The sequence below is a fragment of the Silene latifolia genome, chromosome 1 (genome assembly GCF_048544455.1).
Source record: "Silene latifolia isolate original U9 population chromosome 1, ASM4854445v1, whole genome shotgun sequence".
NCBI classification, from domain to species: Eukaryota; Viridiplantae; Streptophyta; class Magnoliopsida; order Caryophyllales; family Caryophyllaceae; genus Silene; species Silene latifolia.
In genome coordinates this window covers 13349955-13369101 of record NC_133526.1, presented here as the reverse complement: position 1 = coordinate 13369101, position 19147 = coordinate 13349955, and the positions used below count along the sequence as shown (strand labels likewise).

Below are 19147 nucleotides of genomic sequence, written 5' to 3'. Positions count from 1 at the left end.
GAGAAGGACTTAGGTCCACCACGCCCACTTTGGGCTCCCCGGCTTGACGGGTCGGGCTTCTCCTAGTGCTCCGTTCAAATTTCTCGGAGTCACGTTTTGGGCCCCGGTCTCTGGGACGGTTTCGTCGCTCTTGTCGCGCGTGATGTGTGAGAGCGGGCGTGCACGATTATGTCCGGGAGCATTTTGATTTTTGCTATGTCAACCACATGTCCCATGATAGCGACACTGGTTGGTCGGGCAACGGCGTGTCGGTACTATTGGCATCCCGAACTTCGGTTGGATTACTCGCGGTGGTGGAGGGCTGCATGACTCCGAGTTGTTGAAAGTATCATCCTGGTAGAGTGCGGTTTCGTCGGTCACGACTGCGTTTTGTTGTTTCGACATCTTCTTAGCTTTTTGGGTGGGTTTTTTGTTTTGTTTTTTTTTTTTTTGTTTGGGAATGTGACTAGCTTCTAGTGTCCATCCCCACGCACGGCGCCAATTGTTCGGGTGTAATTCCGCAGCAAGTATCGTTACCACCCGTGGCTTGTAGAATAATGTCTTGAATTGAACCCTTCTTGCCTTTATGGTTCCTCTCGGCCTCTCCTGCAACAATGAACGAGGCGAGGGCTTGGCTTTGTGCAAGCGTACTCACTCCGACGCTCAAGTCGGTAAGCTTAAAGGATTAAGTTGTGTTACTTGGCTAGATATGTATTGTAGAGAGATAAGGAAGATAATACCAGATGAATAGTGTATTTAGGTTAAGTTGTGGGATCCTTTCCTCAATGAAGGTTGAGGAGTATTTATAGGCTTTCACCTTTTGTCACGTAGTGGCCAAGTGGCCAAGTGGCTAGCAGGTGGAAGGACTGATCTACCCCTCGGCCGAGGGACCTATGTCAGGCCGGCGGGCCATGTTGACTCACCGCCGAGGGGTCTTGGATATGAGTACGCGGGTATGTGTCATTTGGCAGGTTGTCACGCCGAGACCAGGCTAACAGCCGATGGGCTGCATCGGCTAAGCGATCGAGTTGTTGACTTCTTTGTGGATATCTTTGACCTTGTTCAATATGTTGACTTGGTCAGCGGTGCAGAATATGCCCCATCAACAGGGTTCTCAGAAATGTGCAAAGCAGCTTTATTGTCACAATACAAACTGATAGGCTGAGGCACTGCAACACCTAAATCTTGTAACAAAGCATATAACCAAACCAACTCAGAGGCTGTATAAGAAAGACTCCTATATTCAGACTCTGCTGAACTCTTGCTCACAGTAGCCTATTTTTTAGTCTTCCATGAAACCAAAGATTGACCTATCAATATGCAATAACCACTCAAGGATATGCAAGAGAAGGCACACTGCCCCCAATCAGCATCACTGTATGCTGTGATCTGATACTGAGGGTGTGCAGCATAGAATAAACCAGTATTTATGGTCTCTCTTAAATACTTGACAACGTGCAAAGTAACCTGCATGTGTGGCAGTCTTGGCTGACTCACAAATTGGCTGAGATGCTGAATGCTATAAGATATGTCAGGTCTTGACATATTAAGATAAAGAAGTCTACCAATTAGCCTCATGTATTGCTCAGAATTCTCCAATAATTCTCCCTGATCAATGGAGAGTTTTAAACCTTGCTGCATTGGGAATTTTGCAGGAATGCAATTTTCCATTTGCAGATCTTGTAGTATGTCCATTATGTACTTTCTTTGATTTATCATTAAACCACTCTCATTTCTAGATATCTCCAGGCCAAGAAAATATCTCATCTCACCCAAATCCTTGATAGAATAAGCTGTATGAAGGGCACTTTTAACCTTTTCAATCTCAGTATGTGATGTCCCAGTTAATAAAACATCGTCCACATATACCAATATAGCAGTAAAAGAGCTATCTTTGGCATCTCTCTTAGTAAATAAGGAATAGTCATTCCTGGATTGCTCATAACCCATTCCTTGGAGAAATCTTGTCAATTCTTTGTTCCATTGTCTTGATGCTTGTTTCAAGCCATACAAGGACCTCTTCAGTTTACAAACCATGCCTTTACCCATGTCATAACCATCTGGAGGCTTCATATAAACCTCCTCGTCCAAAAAACCATGTAGGAAGGCATTGTTGATGTCTAACTGAAAGAATGGTCACTTCTTAGCTGCTGCAAGTGCCAACAAAGTTCTCACTGTGGTGAACTTAGCTACAGGAGAAAATGTGTGCTTGTAGTCTTTGTCCTTGACCTGATTGAAGCCTTTAGCCACTAGTCTTGCCTTGAATCTCTCCACTGAACCATCTGGCTTATACTTTATTTTGTATACCCATTTGGACCCAATAGCCTTGTGTCCTTAAGGCAATGGCACTACATCCCAAGTCTGATTCTCTTCTAAAGCTTTGACCTCTTTTTGCATTGCATCTATCCATCTCTGATCTTGTTGTGCTTGCTTGTAAGAATAAGGTTCAGGTTCTTGAAGGGCATTGAACAAAGAAGCAATATAATCTGGGGAATGATCTTCTATTGTCTGAAGTACTTCAGCTTGAAAGACAGAAGCCTGAACTAGACTAGCAGTAGACTTCTGACCTGGTATCTTACATTGATACCCCTGTAACCAAGTGCTTAGTTGCTTAGGTCTAGTAGATCTTCTGACAGGAACACCATCAGAAAGGGGATTACTTGGACTTGGATCAGGGACAACATTCTCTGTGGTTAAAACAGGCTCTTCAACAGAAACAGATGGTGTATCACCATCAGCAGAATGTGCAGGTTGACCCTGAACAGGCATAATCACTGTAGAGGTTGCAGGATTCACCAGATTGTTGGTTGTAATGTGCAAGTCTTCACGTGGCTTGTCTTGATGGAATGGAAAGATCTGTTCTTTAAATACTACATCTCTACTAACAAAGACTTTATGCAATTTTATATCATACAACTTATATCCCTTCTGGTTATGAGGATAACCAATAAAAACACATTCCCTTGCCTTACTTCCAAATTTGTCACTATAAGTAGGTGGCATTGTTGCATAACATAACATCCAAAAGTTCTTAATGCATCATATGAAGGAACATAACCAAAAATTAACTCATATGGGGTCTTGTTGTCAATTACAGGAGTAGGCATGAGATTAATAAAATGAGTAGCAGTCAATAAATAGTCTCCCCAAAACTTAATAGGGAGATTAGCATGAAGTTTTAATGCTCTAGCAGTCTCCAATAGGTGTCTATGCTTGCGTTCTACCCTACCATTCTGTTGAGGGGTCCCAACTACACTGGTCTGATGAACTATTCCTCTATCCTTAAAAAGAGAACCACAAACTTCTTGAAGAAACTCAGTCCCATTGTCAGACCTAATGGTCTTTATATTTGCACCAAAATGTGTATGAACATAAGAGAAGAAATTTTTGATCAAATGAACAACTTGATTTTTTGTTTGAAAAAGGATGGTCCAAGTATTCCTTGAAAAATCATCCAAAATAGTCAAGAAATACTTGGCACCAGTCATTGAAGGGATCTTATATGGACCCCAAACATCCATATGCAATAAAATAAAACAAGAAGATGCTCTATGTGTACTAGCAGGAAAAGGCAGCCTATGATGCTTGGCAAGAATAGAAGATTTACAGTGAAATTTATCATTATTAATCTCATGAGAAAAACCAGATACAAACTTCAGCTTACTGATTGACATATGACCAAGTCTCTCATGAAACAAAATTACAGATTTATTATTAGCAGCTGAAACAGACGATTCAAAATTAGAATTATTACTATCCAAAGCCTGGAATTTATTTAGCACTAGATGTCTGATCTGATTGACTAAAGATATAGAACAAAAATTATCATGTTGCCTGTGAAATCTATACAAATCACCAATCCTCCTTCCCCAAGCCACAACAAGCTTACTTGAAAGGTCCTGAAACAAATAGCCATGTGAGGTAAAAACAACAGACAACTTATGACAATCAAGGTGATACGTGTTTGATAAGAGAAAATAGTAACAAGGATATATCCGGCAAACTAGACCTATAGCTTGACGAATTACGAGACCAAGCCAAGACCTATTGACTGGAACTCAAGAACTATGCTAGAAACGCGCCTAGACAATAGCTCGAAATACCAGAATTGTACTCGACAATTGCAAGTAGATTTTAGAGGAAATTTTGTGTGAAAACTTGGATGATCCTTTTTATTCCAAACATACGGCTTAAATAGCCAAACAAAGGCTAATGAAAGGTCCCCTTACAATCCTGATAATAACTAGTTAATTTAAGGTTATTAAACTAGCTAATTTAATCCACTAATTACAGCATTAAGGCAAGCATTAAAACAAAAGACTAAACAGGGTATTAATACTTCACACCCATTTTATTTAGCTAAAATGCAAAGACAAAATAAAACGTCAAGTAGCTAAATTGCCATATTGCCATACTTCACACACCACCACCGTCACTCGACCCGTGCAACCATACAAACAAACTGAGCTCTTGACCCCAAGTAAGCATCTCCTCCAATGCTAGTAATAACCAGCGAGCTTTGGTCTTCGATGTCCGCATCATCTTCCCCTCCTTTGAAAGGAATTGACCTCAATTCGGCAAGACCGTCGTCATCGAGATACGGTGACAAATCTCCTATATTGAAAGTGGCGTGTACTCCGTAATCTCCCGGTAGCTCGATTTGATAAGCGTTGTCATTTATACGCTTGATCACCTTATATGGCCCCTCGGCTCGTGGCATGAGTTTGTTTTTCCATTTACTCGGGAACCGCTCCTTTCGCAAATTCACCCACACTAAATCACCTTCCTTAAACAATCGAGCACTTCGATGCTTATTTGATTTCCTTTTGTACGCTGCATTGATGGCCTCGATTCGTTCGCGTATCTGTTGATGCAGCTTCACCATGGACTTTAATTTGGCTTCAGCATCTTTATGAACGAGCTCCTCTTTGGGGAGTGGAATTAAATCCAATGGCAGGGACGGGTTAACTCCATACACGGCCTCAAATGGTGACTGACCCGTGGCATATGTTGGCGACCTATTAAATGCGAACTCGGCATGCGCAAGTTTGAGGTCCCAATCCTTTTGGGTTCGGCTAACCAGTCCACGCAATAACGTACCCAATGTCCGATTCGTTACCTCCGTTTGACCATCCGTCTGAGGGTGGTGCGATGTGCTAAAGAGTAATTTGGTTCCCACCTTCCTCCATAGTGTATTCCAAAAGTAACTCAGAAACTTGGAGTCACGATCCGATACAATGGTCTTGGGTATTCCATGAAGACGAACGATTTCTCTATAATATAAATCAGCCACATGGCTTGCATCGTCGGTCTTGTTACAAGCCACGAAATGAGCCATTTTCGAGAACCTATCCACCACCACCATAATTGCATCCTTACCCCTTTGAGTACGGGGTAAAGCCACTATAAAATCCAAGGAGACATCTTCCCATGGGCGCATAGGAACTGGCAATGGAGTGTACACTCCCGGCTTGAACGAGCTTTTGGCTACCCGACATGTCACGCACTTACCAACAATACTTGTTACGTCCCCTAGCATCTTTGGCCAAAAGAAGTGCTCCCGTAATACTTCCAACGTTTTAGTAACACCGAAATGCCCAGCCAACCCTCCACCATGCGCCTCATGTACTAGTAATTCTCGGATTGGATGTTTAGGAACACATAGCCGATTGCCTTTGAATAGGAACCCATCTTGCACCATAAATTCCCCGAATACACCATTTTTGCATTTCTCAATTGTTACACCAAAATCACCATCATCCTTGTAATAATTTTTTAATGTTTCAAAACCAAGGAAACGAACATCTACAGCAGCTAACAAAACGTACCTCCGAGATAACGCATCGGCCACAATATTACTTGGGCCACTCTTGTATTTTGCGGAGAAATGGAAGGATTGTAAAAACTCGACCCATTTGGCATGCCGCGGATTCAGTTTTTGCTGCCCATTAATATTCTTCAAAGATTCGTGGTCGGAATGCAAAATAAAATGTTGAGGCCGCAAATAATGACTCCAATGACCCAAAGCGCGAACGATGGCGTAGAACTCCTTGTCATAGGTACAGTAATTTAGTCTAGCACCGTTCAACTTTTCCGAGAAATAAGCCACTGGGCGTTTATTCTGTAACAACACGGCGCCAATACCCACACCACTCGCGTCGCACTCGACCTCGAAAGGTTGAGAAAAATCGGGTAAAGCTAGAATTGGGGCACTGCATAAATGATTTTTAATAGTTTCAAATGCTTCTTGTGCCTCCCTTGTCCAAACAAACGACCCTTTCTTCAAACAATTAGTAATGGGACTCATGATAGAACTAAAACCCCGAATAAAACGACGGTAAAATGAAGCTAATCCATGAAAAGAGCGAACTTCACTAACCGTTTTAGGAATAGGCCAACTGCTAATTGCTTCGATTTTAGTCGGGTCGACGGAAACTCCGTCTTTCGAGACCACGTTACCCAAGAAAATAACCTGGTCAACCAAAAAAGCACACTTCTCCCTTTTCCCATACAATTTCTGGGTACGTAATACTTCAAAAATTTGTCTCAAGTGCCATAAGTGCTCCTCTTCATTTTTGCTATAAACCAAGATATCATCGAGGTAAACTACGACAAATCGACCCAAAAATGGTTTAAGCATTTCATTCATCAACCGCATAAATGTGCTCGGAGCATTTGTGAGCCCGAAGGGCATAACTAACCACTCATAAAGACCATGCTTCGTTTTAAAAGTCGTCTTCCATTCGTCACCTTCTCGCATTCGAATTTGATGGTACCCACTCCGCAAATCAATTTTTGAAAACACCACCGAACCGTGGAGTTCATCCAACATGTCGTCTAGTCTCGGAATTGGGAAACGATATTTGATGGTAATATTATTTACAGACCTGCTATCAACACACATTCGCCATGAACCATCCTTTTTGGGCACAAGTAATACGGGTACGGCGCAAGGACTTAGGCTTTCTCGAACAAATCCCCGACTCATGAGCTCATCAATTTGTCTTTGTAACTCTCTGGTTTCCTCCGGGTTACAGCGATAAGCAGCCTTATTGGGCAGTGATGCACCCGGAATAAGGTCAATTTGGTGTTCAATCCCACGGATAGGAGGAAGTCCGGGTGGCAAATCATCGGGAAAAACGTCTCGAAATTCGTTCAACAAGTTGTCAATGGGACTGCCCGTTAAATCCTCCTGATCATACTTTATTTCTTCCTGAGCCATAAGCAAATAAACCTGCTCACCGTTGTTAATTGCACACTCGATTTCTCGCTCCTTGATCAGCATGGTGGACTTCTTTTTTTTTGTACTCATAGCTCGAATTTCCTTAGCAGACATGGGTTTTAGCACAATTTTCTTCCCCTTATCTCGAAACTCATATTCATTACTCCGTTCCCGATGTACTACATCCCTATCAAACTGCCATGGACGACCTAACAAGATATGACAAGCGTCCATTGGAATTACGTCGCATAACACCTCGTCACGATAGGAACCCATAGCCACCCCAACAAGCACCTGCTTCGAAACCTTCAATTTATTACCGTCGTCGAGCCAATGCAATGAATACGGCCTTGGATGAGCCGTGGTGGTCAACCCGAGTTTGGAAACCATCTCGTTTGATGCCACGTTAGTGCAACTACCGCCGTCGATTATCACACTGCACCATTTATCACCAATTTGGCATTTGGTATGAAATAATTGGTCTCGTTGCTCTGTAATTTCCGGGACTGGTTTAGTTTGCAAAGTACGTAGCACCAAAGCCGTGTCATAGCTTGGAGCAACGTAATCCTCTACTTCCCCCTCGTCACTGCCTCCTTCATCAAAATCAAATATGTCACCTAGCCGGTCCCTCTCTTCCTCGTCTAACAATTCGTCACGGACGGCCACGGCCTCCCTCAACGTCACTACCCGTTTGTTTGGACAAGAACTCTGAAAGTGTCCAAACCCCTGGCACTTAAAACATCTAACTTTAGAGAGGGGAGTTTCTTTAGTTACGTTGGTTGTTTTAGTGGGAGTTGGAGTTTCTCGGTTAGGGTTCTTGTTGGGACTAACGTGAGATGCAGGGGAGTTATATTTTGAAGGCGTTTCAAATTTGGCCCATGTTTTGGGTTTACCCGATTCCGAGTTCGACCCTCCCCCATATTTTGCCTTGCCCTGGGATTCGAGTTTCCAGCAAAGCCCGCAAAGTGTGTCGAAATCAGAATAGGGATACAATTCTACGGTATTCGCAATATTAAAATTCAGTCCCCGTAAAAACCTAGCCATCTTTTGCTCTTCTATTTCCTCTAACTCTCCCATTAGAGTCAGATTCTCAAATTCATCAATGTATTCCCCCACAGTTAATTTCCCTTGTCTAAATTCAGCAATTTTTCGATAAGTAGAAACCTTATGGGTCGTGGGCACATACCTTTTACGAAGTTTGCGCTTCAGAGAATCCCAAGAAGTAATTTTCTCCTTTCCGACACGCTCCCGTCTGGTCTTTATCCCTTCGAACCAAAGCGATGCGCCCTTACCCAACTTGAGAATGGCATATCGACATCTCTTTTCATCATTAAGATCCTTAAAATCAAACATCCGTTCGATTTTTCGTTCCCATTCCAAATAGACTTCCGGGTCGGTACCCCCTGTGAATTCGGGAAGTTCTGACACTTTGAATTCATCTTGTTTTGGCTTAGAGCCTGATCGACTTCCCGTAGGTCGATCACGCAACAATTCTTGAAGACGATTGATTAATGACTCCTCGTCATATTCTGCCATGGTATATATTTTTTTTTTTTTTCGAGTTTTTTTTTTTTTTTTTTTTTTTTTGTTAAACAAAATCGAAACTAAGGATCGTCTCGATTAATGGAAAATCAAGAGCCGAAGCTCTGATACCACAAATGATACGTGTTTGATAAGAGAAAATAGTAACAAGGATATATCCGGCAAACTAGACCTATAGCTTGACGAATTACGAGACCAAGCCAAGACCTATTGACTCGAACTCAAGAACTATGCTAGAAACGCGCCTAGACAATAGCTCGAAATACCAGAATTGTACTCGACAATTGCAAGTAGATTTTAGAGGAAATTTTGTGTGAAAACTTGGATGATCCTTTTTATTCCAAACATACGGCTTAAATAGCCAAACAAAGGCTAATGAAAGGTCCCCTTACAATCCTGATAATAACTAGTTAATTTAAGGTTATTAAACTAGCTAATTTAATCCACTAATTACAGCATTAAGGCAAGCATTAAAACAAAAGACTAAACAGGGTATTAATACTTCACACCCATTTTATTTAGCTAAAATGCAAAGACAAAATAAAACGTCAAGTAGCTAAATTGCCATATTGCCATACTTCACACACCACCAACGTCACTCGACCCGTGCAACCATACAAACAAACTGAGCTCTCGACCCCAAGTAAGCATCTCCTCCAATGCTAGTAATAACCAGCGAGCTTTGGTCTTCGATGTCCGCATCACAAGGAGCTTACTAACAGACAACAAGTTCTGCCTAAAATCTGGAATTAAAAACACATTAGATAAGATAATTTTGTCAGTGAGAAGGACTGTACCCATTTTATGAACAAACTTAATAGTCCCATCAGGTAAACCAACTCTATTGGGATTCTTAAAAATATGAACATTAGTTAAAAGGGAACAATTATAAGTCATATGATCAGATGCACCCGTATCAATAAGCCAATCAAGCATATATGGAGATGTATTAGCAGTATAAGAATAGGAAATAGCATTAGGCATACCTGCAAAGTTTGCAGTAGACAAAGCAGGTTGTTGATCATAAATTCTTTTCAGAACTTGATCAACAACAGATGTAATCAATCTATTAAGCACTTCAGAGTTAAGAGAAACTGTAGATTCAGGATCATTGTTGACCATATTACAGCCAGCAGTCCCAGTAACATCCAGACAAGGACTATCCAAAGGAGACTCTTGTAACACATCAGCAGAATGAGCTCCCTTCTTAGGAAAACCAGTTGCAGACTGCTGAACCTTTTCCTTGCCCTTATTTTTGTCACCAGGAAAACCCCTTATCACAAAACAATTGGCTGGGTTATGCCCTTTTTTTCCACAATGGGGACACTTGTTTAGTCCAAAACAAGTTGCCCTGGTGTGACCATCTCTGTTATAGTTGTCACAGTGTTTAACAGAAGTAGAGTCACCATTAGGTGCACCAGAAAAGACAGGTTTCTTGGAATCAGAAGGCCTGAAGCTAGCATATGCATTAACTTCAGTGAGAGATGAGACAGCATCAGTTATTTGTTTTTGCCTCTCTATTTTTTGTAACAATGCTAACACCTTGTTGATAGAGGTAAGAGGTTCAAGAGACAAGATCTGTGTCCTAATTCCATCATAGCTACTATTCAAGTTCATGAGAAATTGGATCACCTTCTCATTATTCTCCCTCTCTATCATTTTTTTTAACAAATCACAAGAACATAACTGAATCTTTCCACAAGAACAAACAGGCAGTGGATCAAGAGAATCAAGGGTTTCCCACATGTTCTTCATTTTGCTATAATATTCAACCAAAGACAAATTGTCCTGAACTATGGCCTCCAAATCTTTAGTCAATTGATAAACTTCCAATGCATTGGAGACACCAAAACGTTCAAGCAACTCACTCCAAAACTGTTTGGATGAGGTTACATACTTAATATTTTCCCTCAAACTTTTATCCAATGAATTAGACACCCACCGCATAACCATGAAATCACAGCGTTTCCACTGCTTGTGTCTTTTATCAGAGGGAGGAGGGAGGACACAAGTGCCATCAATAAAGCCATCTTTATTTTTGGCAGTCAAGGCCATAAGAACTTCCCTTTTCCAACCAACAAAGTCATGACCATCAAAAAGAAAAGTGGTAAGAACTGCATTAGTCTGATCAGAAGTTGACAAATATAGGGGATCATCATAGTAATCGAAATTTGATGAAGTATCAATAGAATCAACCTCAGGCATATTGATTATAACCCAAGAAAAGACAATGAATCAAAATTGAACAGAAAGAATGTGCGGAAGCGATTTGATATACCTCGTGTTCTTGATGTGATTTAAACAAGAAATCGAAAGAAAATAACCCAGAAAAGATACTACTGAACTACTGATACCATGTAGAAACTAAGAACTCCATTGAAGATGTTGGAGAATAGACGAAAAAAGGTGAATAGAAGATGAAGATCAGAGTAGACTAGCAGAATACTGAATGTGTAGTAGAAGGTTGATGTAATAATATTGAGAGAATTATGAAGAATAGTATTTTGATTATGAATTTGTTACAGAATTATGTTTTACAATGAACCAGGTTGTTGATATTTATAACAACCTTTTCCTTCTTCCAACTAACCTTAGGAGTTAGTTAATCAATGACTCTAGTTAGTTAGTAACAAACTTTTAACTGTAGCTAACTAACTCTATTAACCAATATAGTCCATTTACTTTACTCAAGGAATCTTCAAAATCCTCTTTTCTACAGTAATAAAGATGGTCTTTTTTCTCAAAAGTCTACTGAAATACAATTTAGGTAGTCTGCGGACTGTGGTAGTGACTAGTGAGTAACCTCTTTTGGCAAACCATGTTAGTATGTTATTAACTTGCTAACGAAACATTCTCTCAAAAAAACTTACTTGTCTATATCTGATTGTAGGTACTGTAGTAATGTAAGTAACTTGGGCTGCACTTAAAAAAATGTCTAATATTTTAAGCTCATTATGTATATAACTTGCTGATGTTTGTTTTCCTTGCTCTAAAATCTATGTTTTCATATATATTGACCCTCTTCTCCACTTTCACGCCTTTGTTTCTTTCTCCGGCTGCGTTTAGAGATGGAGGCCACAAATGAGCTCGAATTTAGTCCCCGCATCTCTTTCACCTTATGTTCAATCACTGTTCAATTTACCAGATTGTGTGGGAAGGAGAAGGATAGTTCTTAATCCTATATTTCTATTTCCTGGCGAACTAGAACAAAAAAAAAGAATTCTTGAGTCTTCATAGAATAAATGGGAGGATTGGGTTTACTTTGGTGTCAATATTTTGGGTGTGGGATTTTCGAGTTGGTAGTCGGGTTTGAATCAGTAGAGGAGTGTGAGTTAGGTCGGTTTGAGATGGGATTGCACGGTGGGGACGGTTTGGGTCAGGAGCGGTGGGCTTGGTTGCATAAGTTTATTTCTGTTTTCTAGTCTTCCCTACTACTAAGAGAATAAAATTCTCAAGTAGTTTTCCCGCCTAACTTACACTACTCTTTGATGGGCCAATCTAATAAATCAAATTTGCTTTTGCGTCAAGTCTAATGTATGATTTGAATCAATTGAAAACCTATACGTGGAAACAAATGTATGCTTTGACTTTTCGAATAAATGCAATCCTATACATGGAAACAACCTCTCAAATTATGCAATCTTTACAATATTATCCCGAAAATATGCAATTACAATCAATTACCCCCTAATATATTATGCAATTTTACAACATTCAATTACACTCTCGAATTATGAAATCTTTATTTTAGTAATATGGAGTATATGGAGTATGGAGTATTTTTTAAATAATGTATAACAATTTTTATGTATTTTCTTATAGGAAATAGAAAGTGAAAATGTTAGTTTTAATAATTTGTAAATTGTCTTTTTAGACGCGTAGTATATTATATTTAGTATATTATTAATAGTAAACTTTCTTTTCTATCTACTTACTATTATTATATTTAGTATATTATAACATTAAATTAAAAGTAGTTTTAATTTATGCAAATAATTTTATTAAAATTCCTCTTTATAAATTTCATCTTTAAAATACCGTGCTATAGCACGGGAACTACACTAGTTTTCCAAATAATCTACTCTTACAAGTTACAAGACTCTTTGCTTATTCAGCTCTTAAAGGTGTTCTATCTTAGTTTCTCAAAGTTGGGGTTTCTTTTGTGAAAAGTTTTCATGGCTGCCATTTCTTTTTACATGCAAAATTTCTAGAATACTTTGCTATTGTACGTTGAAATCCTGGAGGATGATTGGGCACTTTCTAGTTCTTTCGTACCAATGGAAGGACCCCCTTTGATTAAGGTTATACGGAGTAATTCTTAAGGAACGGGGTAACGATTTCTTTAAGCAAAATCTATTTGAATCTAGTGGCGGGTGCTATGATATGGCATGTTGGCTTTTATGTGCTTTGGAATCTATGGATGACTATCACTTTGAATCTGTCTTGGAATTAGCGATCTCTTTAAATTTGAATTTCTTTTATTGAAACTTGAATCTTTAATCTAACGATTAGTCAGAGTCATTGCGTTCAATTACCACTTTTTCGTGTTTTTAAAATGGTATTGAAACTTTGAATTTCAATGAACATATTTATTAACATTGTTGGGAATAGAAATTGCTCCTCAATGGGCGAATCAGCGTATATAAGACCCAGGCCAATTCATTTCACAAGGTTCATTGTACGTACTATTATTTCCCGCCTTCTATAACGGCATTATTGGAAACTCTAATTGACAAACAATGAGCTACAATTACGTAGAAAAATATCGAAATTCCAGCGCTAAGATTCACTCTTTAGAGAATGAATTGGGGAAATTGAAAGTGGAGCATCTGGCTTGTGATGTTGAGCGTCGTCGATTGGAGATAGAATTGAAGGTTAAAACTGACGAATTAGAATATTTAACTAAGAAATTAGAGTTAAGCAAAGACGCTGAAGCGATGGCGATTAAGATGTATGATCAATCCTTGGAGAATAACAAGGAGGTTGAGGCGAAGGTTGCAAAATTGATGGGGGAGCAGTTGGATTGGGTTGTTGAGCGTCGTAAACTGGAAAGAAAATTGGAGGTGAAAGATGAGGAACTGGAAGAGTTAACTTGGAAATTAGAGTGTAGCAAGTTGATGGAGGCAAAGACGATTAAGAGGTATGAGCAGGCGTTGGAGTATAATCGGGAGGTGGACGGGAAAGTGGAGGAATTGAAGAAGGGATTTGACAAGGAAAGGGAAGAATTACTGGGGAAGCTAACTGATTTGAAGGGTGAGTTGATGGAGAAGGAGGTGGAATTGGGGGATTTAAAGGAAGAATTGAGAGGGAATGATCCAATGGAGATATGTGGGAGTTCAGAATCAGGTATTTGAAATCTAGAACGCCTATTGCTTTTTTATTTTTATGGTTTGTTAATTGTCTATTGTCCCCGTCTGAAACTTAACACGGATAAAAGTCTTAAATAAGTATTTGTGAATATAATTATGTGCAATTTTCATTTACTAATAACAATTTTATTTGGTAACCAAGGAGCAATGAGGGTAGTGTTGAGGTTGATGAGTTTCGTGTTTAGTTGCTGCAGTTTTGGTGACGGAAAAGGTCTTAGTCTTCATGTTGTTGCTGCATATAATAGGTGCCATATTTGAGACTTACGTTTACCGGATATATCCGTAGGGTTAACATTTGGTCTTGTTTGCATTTAGCTGTCTGTTGAGAGAAACTTGTCATAGATAAAACGGAATTCCTATGCGTTCGAAACTGTAACAAACTTTAGCTTGGGATGTGGTGAAACTATTATTTTGGTTATAAGAAATGAAGTTGCTGACATTTTTTTTGTATTTCTTCTCTCTTCTTAAGATTCAGCTTCTGAAAGACATGTCAATTATGTGAAATGCTCATCAAAGACGAGAAAATATGTCGAGTTGGCTAAGCCAACTGTGCTTACTGGGCGAAAGCTTGTAGGAGTGAATGGGGCAGCTTGCTTGCAAATGAGAGAATCTCCTGCGTATATCCAAAATTCTGACAGCGATGATGTTCCTAATGATGCGACCAACCATAGTGATGACAGTTCTACTGATGCGAGCGAGCACGAACAAGATGCAGAACAAAGAAACATACAAATCTTTCTAAGAACCATGTCCGGCAAGATAATAGCCATCAGATTAAAACCCTCTTTGACAATCCACGGCCTCAAATCCAAGATCGAAGTCAAAGAGGGCATCTCATCAGAAAAACAGTGTCTAATCTACGCGGGAAAGCAGCTCAGAGACGGCTGCACCCTCGCAGACTATAACATCAAGAAGGAGTGCACCATCAACCTTGTAGTCTTCTACGCGGTTAAAAAAAGCTAACAAGCAGAAACGTGTTTCATAGAAGTCCTAGTTACATTTGGTAGGATTTTCATTATGGGATACGGGACTTTGTAGTTCGGATTATAAGATTTATGGTGTCTCAAAGTACGACAATAAGAAGTCAGCGGCTTTTTTAAAGTGGCGCGATCCGGGAGTGCTTGGGTAGTTGGTTAGTTGTTTATAATTAATTGTCATCACTCATCAGTGGGAAAGAGGGATTAATAGTAGTTTAAGGTCCACTTAACGCAACAATTACACAAATACTTACAGAATAAAAGTGTAGGGGTACACCGATGGCTAATGATAAAAATTAGGGGAATCACTTATATTTGGAAAAGTAAAGGGGTACCACTTAGAAATCAGCCTTTGACTTATTGAGACACCGGAAAGACTCAACCAAAATAATCTGACTTGTACCCAACATTCAAACTAATAAACTGTTGGGTTCCTTATGTTGATGATAACATGCCCATTTGATTTGTGTCATCTTAGTTTACCTTTTCAGGATATATGATCATATCAAGCATGGATTAAGAAGTGTTGAAGTTGTTATTAATCCCATTGTATTAAGTCATGTGTCATCTAATGTACAAGTGAGAAAGTAGAGTATATTAGAGTAATAGAAACAGTCCAGACGACTGTTGCTTTTACAAGTAAACAGCTGCTTGGATTGTTGCCACAACTCGAGAAACTTGAAGTCCTTTTTTATCTTTCAAAAGCATTTCACGTGACTCATATTTTTCAAAGATAAAAATCAGATTTTTATTAAGGAGGTGGTCTTCAATAAAGAGTGGTTTGAATTATTATTTTCAAAATGTTTTTTCTTTATGCAAATTCAACCCTTTGGCTCTTTAAGAAAACAAAGAAGGCTTTTTGCCATTTTAGTGTTAACTTGTCATCATGTGACTTGTCTTTTCTCTCTTTGTTTTCTGAATTTGCATGAGCATTTAAGGATATCTTTCAAACCATCTTTCCCCATTCTTACCTTTGCAAAAGAGCCCTCTTTGGTGCAAGTTTTGGGTGGTTGCTATTGCCCTTCACATGTGAGGTCTTTGACCCTTCAAAACCCTAGCAACCTCCTCACCCATTTCCTCTATAAAAGGCGAGCCCCTCCTTCATAAATCTTCAAGACTTTTCTGAAATAATTCTTCCATCTTTGCAAATTATTTTTAAAGCTAAAAAATCGTGTTTTATTTGCAAAAATCTTTAAAAGTCTTCAAGTGTCTTCAAGTTGTTACTGATCGTAGCTCTTTGTTGCTTTTCTATACTAAACTCTCTTGCTTATGAATTGTTGATCTTGTAAAAGTTGTCCATCTCTATTCTCTGTTAAGAATGTGTTAGTGGAAACTTGATCCTATAACATTCTAAGTGTGTTAGTAGAGTTTAGGACGGAGTAGTCTTTAACTCTTGACAACCGGAGTAGGTTGTGAGTTGGCAACCGGAGTAGGTTGCGAGTTAGCTTGTCATAAGAACGGAGTAGTTCTTGTACTAGCTTTACAACCGGAGTAGGTTGGTGTCTTTTATTGTAAGGGTCTTTTAGTCGTCGGAGTAGATCACTAAAAGAAAAGCAATAAAAAGGTAGATTGGACGTAGGCACTTGAGTATTTGCCGAACCAATTCAAAAATCTCGTGTTCATTGTTCTTTACTTTATTTCATTTGCAATTTACTTTGTTTGTTTGTTTTTGCTTTGCTTAACCTTAGAAGTGATTCATCATCTTGTCGCATTTGATCTCGCATAATATTCCACAAACTGAGACAAATAGATACAGTCAGAACGATTGTTGCTTTCATACTTCAGCAAACATTCATCGTGATACTTGCTTAGTTTTTCAATATTATCCAAAGTATCTCCTAATCTCTTTTGTCCTCATAACTCACTTTAATTCAATAAAGTTGGAGTTATAAATTTTTTAAATAGTACCTAATTCACCCCCTCCCCCTCTTAGGTACTTGAATCCATAAACTCAACAATTGGTATCAAAGCCTCGTGCTCTTGATCGAGGCTAACCGCCTTAGAGTTTGATTCGTGGGTAATGGATTCCGAGAAACACTCCAAGATCCCGGTCTTTACCGGTTCGAATTTTGGATGGTGGAAACTCAAAATGGAACATTACATCAAAAGTATCGATTATCAATGTTGGAACATCATCCAAAATGGACCTCTTGCCATTGAGGAAACCGATATTCTTAACGGTTTCACCAAGACAAAAGAGGAAAGAAATTACAATGAGAACGACTTCAAGCTTGCCGAAAATAATTCCAAAGCAATGTCGATTCTTCAACGTTGTGTTGGTGAGGGGGAAGTCAGTCGAATCTCCGGGTGTCCTACGGAAAAATCTATTTGGGATTCCCTTGTACTTGCATATGAAGGGACGTCCCAAGTAAGAAAACACCGTATTGACCTTCTCATGCAACAATATGAGATGTTTAGAATGTCAAAGGACTAGTCTTTAAATAGGTTCTCTTCAAGTTTTTCTTGTATTATTAATGAGCTTAAAAGTCTAGGAAGGAATTTCGAGTCCGAGGACATCATTCGAAAAATCCTTCGTAGTCTAACCCCTAAATGGCAACCTAAAGTCACCGCCATAGAGGAAGCTAAAGACTTGTCAACCCTATCTCTTCATGAACTAATGGGATCACTAATGGCTCACGAGTTTAACCTCGATAAGCATTCTAGTGAGTCATCAAAGGGAAAGAGTCTCGCCCTCACATCTTCTCCAAGTGATGAAGAAGATGAGGAGGAAGACGAGTTTGCTATGTTCACAAGTGTTGAGTTTATGGATTCAAGTACCTAAGAGGGGGAGGGGGTGAATTAGGTACTCTTTTTAAAAATTTTAACTTCAACTTTATTGGATTAAAGTAAGTTAAGTGAACAAAAGAGATTAAAGGATACTTTGAATAATATTGAAAGATTGAACAAGTATCACGATGAATGTTTGCTGAAGTATGAAAGCAACAATCGTTCTGACTGTATCTATTTGTCTCAGTTTGTGGAGTATTACTCACGGACCAAATACGAGTATGATGAACTGTTACTTCTAAGTTTAAGCGAAACAAAACAAACAAACAAAGTAAAAAAAGCAGCGGAAATAAAATAAGCACTTGAACACGAGATTTTTGAATTGGTTCGGCAAGAAACTCAAGTGCCTACGTCCAATCTACCTTTTTATTACTTTCCTTTAGTGATCTACTCCGAAAACTAAAAGACCCTTGTAATAAAAGACGCCAACCTACTCCGGTTGCAAAGCTAGTACAAGAACTACTCCGTTCTATGACAAGCTAACTCGCAATCTACTCCGATTGCCAAGAGTTAAAGGACTACTCCGTCCTAGAACTCAACAACTCACAACCTACTCCGGTTGTCAAGAGTTAAAGACTACTCCGTCCTAAACTCTACTAACACACTTATAATGTTATAGGATCAAGTTTCCACTAACACATTCTTAACAAAGAATAGAGGTGGACAACTTTTACAAGATCAACAATTCTTAAGCAAGAGAGTTTAGTATTATAAAGCAACAGTGGCCACGACTGTAGAAACTGAAGATACTTGAAGACTTTTAAAAAGATTTTGCAAACAAACACGGTTTTTAAGCTTTAAAAATACTTTGCAAATATGGAAGAATTAAATCAGAAAAGTCTTAAGGATTTAATGAAGAGGGACACGGTATTTATAGAGGAGGTGAGTGAAGGGGTTGCTAGGGTTTTGAAGGGTCAAAGACTTCACATGTGAAGGGCAATAGCAACCACCTAAAAACTTGCACCAAAAGGGAGTCTTTTGCAAAGGTAAGAATAGAGAAAGAAGGTTTGAAAGATAACCTTAAAAGCTCATGCATTTTTCAGAAAACAAAGGATGTGAGACAAGTCACATGATGACAAGCTAGCACAAATATGGCAAAAAGCAACTTTTGTTTTCTTAAAAACCAAAGGATTGAATTTGCATAAAGAGGAAACATTTTGAATAATTCAAACCACTTTTTATTGGATACTACCTCCTTAATAAAAATCTGAATTTTTATCTTTGAAAATAAAAGTCACGTGAAAGCTTTGAAAGATAAAAGGGACTTCAAG

At 39.1% G+C, this 19147-nt stretch overlaps 2 protein-coding genes across 2 annotated transcripts; both read right to left on the bottom strand.

Annotated features, from left to right (window-relative positions):
* Positions 1 to 2313: 2313 nt before the first annotated feature.
* LOC141640776 (uncharacterized) lies at positions 2314 to 8737 on the bottom strand. The gene is made up of 3 exons (XM_074449458.1): positions 4439 to 8737; positions 2952 to 3878; positions 2314 to 2736 (listed from the first exon to the last, which is right to left on the bottom strand). The coding sequence occupies exons 1-3, from the start codon at positions 8735 to 8737 to the stop codon at positions 2314 to 2316; spliced, it is 5649 nt and encodes a 1882-aa protein (XP_074305559.1).
* Positions 8738 to 9322: 585 nt separating this feature from the next.
* Positions 9323 to 10948, bottom strand: LOC141640769 (uncharacterized). The gene has a single exon (XM_074449452.1). The coding sequence runs from the start codon at positions 10946 to 10948 to the stop codon at positions 9323 to 9325; it is 1626 nt and encodes a 541-aa protein (XP_074305553.1).
* Between the last annotated feature and the right edge of the window lie 8199 nt (positions 10949 to 19147).